This window comes from Nelumbo lutea, chromosome 1 (assembly GCF_056320005.1).
Source record: "Nelumbo lutea isolate HS-2025 chromosome 1, American lotus-T2T, whole genome shotgun sequence".
NCBI classification, from domain to species: Eukaryota; Viridiplantae; Streptophyta; class Magnoliopsida; order Proteales; family Nelumbonaceae; genus Nelumbo; species Nelumbo lutea.
The window spans coordinates 146,091,173-146,096,441 of record NC_142684.1 but is presented as its reverse complement, the minus strand read 5'-3'; the positions used below and the strand labels follow the sequence as shown (position 1 = coordinate 146,096,441).

At 40.2% G+C, this 5,269-nt stretch overlaps 1 protein-coding gene across 1 annotated transcript; it reads right to left on the bottom strand.

Moving 5' to 3' along the window:
- Positions 1–374: 374 nt before the first annotated feature.
- On the bottom strand, positions 375–4,646 carry LOC148878181 (COBRA-like protein 10). The gene is made up of 2 exons (XM_088950272.1): positions 3,809–4,646; positions 375–2,409 (listed from the first exon to the last, which is right to left on the bottom strand). The coding sequence occupies exons 1-2, from the start codon at positions 4,362–4,364 to the stop codon at positions 989–991; spliced, it is 1,977 nt and encodes a 658-aa protein (XP_088806398.1). The 5' UTR covers positions 4,365–4,646; the 3' UTR covers positions 375–988.
- Positions 4,647–5,269: the final 623 nt, after the last annotated feature.

The window sequence follows — 5,269 nt, the reverse complement described above, 5'->3', positions numbered from 1 at the left end:
GGGAATGGTCTTGAAGTTTTAGGCAGTATTCCATGATAATCTTACTTACTGTTTAATGTTATTACTTTCTGAAATCAATCAAGTAACTAGCAACTGTAACCATTGACTGCTCAAGGGAAACAGTGGAGTATTCTAACAAGAAGCCAGAGCCTTTTGATCTTGATAGATAGAATTCCTTTTTTACAGAAGTGGTTCACCAAATTGACTCCTCACTATCACTAAGACTGTGTTTGATTTGATAGAAAAATAAGAGAGAAATAGAAAGTTGGGAGCTCGAGTGAGAAGACAACCCTTGCCATATGTCTATCATAGTTAAGATCCATTACATTAGCCAAAACGATGGAAGAAAGTGGTGATGCTGAGTTCCATTAATTATATAAATGTAATGGCTTGAAATCTTTCTTAATGTTCAGAATTAACATTGGATACAACCTTCTATACTAGGAGAAAAAAAAAAAAAAAACGCTACTTTCTCTACGTAATACAAGTGCCATGAACTTCTCAGGTAGTACACAGAGTAACTGAAAGATGAACTAGTCCTACAAAGGGTAAATTTCTAGAAAAAAATCCCTTCACTTCTGAATCAGAAACAAACCCATTTTCATTTGTATATATAACTCTTAATTTGGTACATACAAACTACCATATTTCCTAGATCCTATTCTGCGTGCATCAGGCAATCAACTTATCGTAGAAACCAGTTTTGGTATCCAACGTTTGTCATGGTTGCATGGTTGTTTTTCTTTTGTTCAGAGCTCACCTTTCCAATATTTAGAGACGGAAGGTCCTCCACTTGATAAAAAGAAAGTTGCTGCTTCTTTGTGGAAGGAGATTCTGTAACTAAACTCTGAACATTGAAATTCTGACTAAAAGCTAATTCCTTACAAAGTAAGGACTCTAATTTTTCATGTTGGGTTGAGTTATCACCGCAGGAACAAAACTAAATAATTAAGAGCAGAAGCAATAACAGAAGCCTGGATGATGATAATCAGTGGAGGGGACCCGTCATCAGCACATATGCCATCAAGGTAAGGAAAGTTACAGGTGGAAGGTTGGCATGAGAATGATGTCCTTCTCCCTTAATAGGGAATACGGTAGGAAGTGAACATTCCTCCCCATTGAAAACCACCTTTTTAGGAAACCCATCTCCATTGGCTATGTTTATTCCAGGCGTCTCTTTCTTTGTAAATGAAATTACAGATTGTTGTTTACCGGGTACCCGTGGACTGTACTCATGTGTTCCATTTTTCTCTGCAATCAGATAATTCAATCCTGGTAACCCTTGAAAGAAGATAGTGTTGTTGAGTACTGGAAGCTTGGTTCCATTGAATGAGTACACATTTTCGTAACCACGATAAGCTTTGCCAAATTGAATTGCTGTAAACCAATTTTCAAAGTCGAAATCTTCCCAATTGAAGAGAGTGATCCTAGCAGTCCATCCACCCCTGTAGTCAGAGTTGATGTGCCAGTTGATGCTAACCCCACAATTGTCGGGACATGGTAATAGCTTGGGGATGTGAAACTGTTTAATAGAAGCCCAAGCTCTGGCTTTTGCTGTTCTATTGACAAAAGGAACAAGTACAGCCTCTGGCGGGAGAAGCAATGGTGGTGCGTCTGGATTGCAAGTGTCTGTGTCATCACAGCCACATGCACAAGTGTTGCAAGGGATGACAGAATCATTGTAGAAAGCTGAGAATGAAACACAGCAGTGGGAGATCTTGTTCTTTGGCTGGGTGATGTTGCAGACTACTTGCCAGCTTGCAATAGCTGAACTTGTTTGCTGAAGCCCGCTTGGGTCTGGAAATTCTGTAGGGTCTACTCTAATCGGAGGGCCACATTTGTAATCTGGATTGAGAACTCCATTAATTTTCCATTTTTGGGGAGGACTAATAGCAGTACGGTTAATATCAGGAGGAATCTTAAAGACTTGCAATTGGAAAATGGCCCTAGATTTGGTCTCATCCATGGTGGTTGGTAAGAGGGAGCCATTTCTACAGCAGTATGGGATATTTCCAATTTTCTCATCCTTTTCTCTATCTGGAGGGAGGTCTGTTATGATTGGTTTCTTTTCACAGTTCATCACAGGGCTGAAGTCAAAGTCCTGGTAATAGTTTCCAGAAGGACCATAAAGGCATGATGCACTATCTTTTCTATGAGTATATGCTCCTTTCATTGAGTATATGAACTCCCCCCTCGTCCACTCCCAAGTCAGGTTCCAGTGATCAAGACGTCCAAGAGGGTTGTTATTATCAATAGTTACCTGAGCAAAGTAGTTTGCTGGATAGGCTTGGAGAACATCATACATAAGAGACAGATCACCATTCTGGCGAGGCAAGAACTTGGTTATCTTTTTGGGTTTTTTTGCCTTGAATTTTGGGTTCCTGACACAACATGCATGCATTAAGCTCCCTGCAGAAACAATAGCAAAAAATAAGTTAAGATGCCTTGAATCTCTGCTGTAAGCAGGTAATACAATGTTAAACACAGGCCAGCTAGAAAGCCCATCCGGTTACCTTGGAGAAATAACCCAAGCTGCTCAGTACCTCTTCATCATCCATATTGCAGACATTAACCCAAGAAAAGATAATATCATCTATAAAGCATAATTTTTAGACACGACAGGGGTGATACACATTTGAACACTCTCTGCATTAATGGCTTTGTTTACAACCTGTATGGCTTCTGCAACTAGTTCATATAGGAGCAGTAATGACTTGGATTAGAAAATACCCAAACCAAAGCTGACTTCTGAAGCCAGGCTGAGACAGTAACGTGGTTCTCTGCAGTAGGAAACCATGTTAGGTTTGGTCGAATTTAGTTTAGTGAGACATCTCAACCCAAGCACAACTGGATATATAAAATGAGTGGGCATTTGGATGGTTTTGAGGATTTCCACTCTACGTAGTAGAACAGGGATTCTCTCTCTAACCAGGGAATTGTTGAAGTTCGTTCTTGCATATACCAACTTCATGACAATCCCTACTGTTGTGCAAAAATACAATCTTAGGATTGACGGTACTACAAGAAAGTAAAAAAAAAAAACAATTAAAAGATAATTAAGCACAAAAAACACAATGATTTTATATAGTTCAGACTTCAGACTTCAGTGTGATGCCCTAGGTCCACAGGAAAAGGCCAACAAAATAGTTCCTAGCTCTACTAAATAAAGCAAATTACAATATAATGAGCCCAAAATAGAACAAGAATGTTAATGAACAATTCCCTTCCCAAAATAAAGTTTCCTTCCTAGAGCCACAGCTATTCCTAAGAGAAATTAACGCTCTTCTAGTAAAACCCGGTAGAGAACCCAAACTGTTTTACATTCCTGAAGGTCTCTCATGGAGGGCCAAAGTCATTCAATGAAATACCCCGAAGCACATGTTTATAGATATACAAGGAGGAAGGATCACTTTCCTTGTATAATACGAAACCCTGAATGGCCAAATACAGAAACGTCATATTCCTGGTAGATATCATTATCATATAGTAATGCCAGTTTTTCAAAATTCGAATCTCCTTAGGATCATTTTGGAAGGATTACAAATATGTAGAGTGCAAAACCTTGTATTCTGTATGTATTTCTACTGTATATATTTGCATTTGTATTCCTTCCAAACTGACCCTTATTATAGTTAATCTCTCTTAATACAGGTCGAATAGTTTGATCCAACCAAAAAAAAAAAAGAAAAAGAAAAAGATTGAATGACTATGGAGGGAGAAAGAACAAAAAAGAAGGAAAAGGTGATGTTACTTATGTATGTGAATTACCATTGCAGCAATACCAGCTAACTGAGAAATTAATACTTACCATGTCGAGTCGGTGCTGGACATTTGTATCCATCGTTGGCAAGTTGTATAGTCTTGGGCATTGGAATCCCAGGTGGCTTCACCCCAAACTGCGTTCCAGTCATCTCAATCTCCGCTTGAATTTGTCTTATATCCCCAGCTGTATCGATCGATGTCTTCAAATCCACCTGCGGATTGCCTGATAGATACGTTCCGTTACCAACTGCAGCAGGGAAATCATCACCATCCACTATAATGGCACCACTAACTGAAACTAAGATCTCATCATGTTGAAACCCAATAAATATTTTCCATGCTTTGAGCTCTTCGGTTCCGGCGTTCAACACCGTCGCAATGGACTTAAAAGCCCAGGCTTGTGCTGTTACGTTCTTTACACGAGGGTACTCTTTCTCTCGGGATATGAACACATATGATAGGAAGATCCCGTTGCACTTTTCTTGTTCAGGTGGAGGGGCCGCTGGTTTTTCTTCGTCGTCATAATCCTGTGCTCCGCCTAAATAAACTATGTAAGGGATGAAGAAAAAGACGAAGAAGAGAGCTTTCCACGCCATTTTCATGTCTTACTTTAAATTATATATATTGTTAGGATTCATGGTGCATTGGAATCTAAGACATTCTCTGGTTTTTCTGGGTAGAAAAGAATCTTATCGGGTAGGTCTTGGAGCTTTAATTGAGGAGCCTGCAAAGACTGGGAATGCGCGGGGGTAAGTCTGGCGATTGCCTGTCCGTGTCGGACCACCCGGGCCCGCGTAAGGTTACACAGCAGACACAGAGAGAGAGAGAGAGAGAGAGAGAGCGGAAGAATGGGGTTACGGGAACACTCAAAGTCAGATTACCCAAACCCACGCCCACCAAGTTGTTAATATTAGAGAAGACTAAGTCAGCCGAAACCTCCTCCTCTGAGTAAGCGTCGGAATTGGAGGAGAGACGGTCGGTGGTCTGAGATCTTTTTGTAATTCCGGTACAACTTTTTTCAGGACCATAATACCCTCATCGGACGTTTTATTAGTTGTTAGTTTGTTACTTGTTACCAGAGGTCAGAGTAAGCATATCCCTCTATTTTTCCACGTGGCACATTCTTTGGTGGCAGTGGTAGGTCAGTTTTACTAGTAGGGTCAGATCATGGATACGTTGGATGCCAGCAAGTTACTTATTACTTGTCTACCTCATCCACGTGTAGTAGGGGCGTTCAAAGAAAACCAAATTGAACCAAACTGAATGGTTATTTGGTTCTCGGTTCGTTTCGTTTCCATTTCGCCAAAAATTTCAATGGAACTTAACTGAAAACCGAATTCCAGTACTCGGGATATGTTATTCATGAATTGTTCCCACATCCTTCGTCACAGTACACCATGACCGTGTGTTGGAAAGAAAGATATTCTCAATACCCAGCGGCAATGTATCATGGGGTAGAGATGTGGAAAAAGCTCGTGAAAAGCCCGGCAATGTATCATGGGTAAAA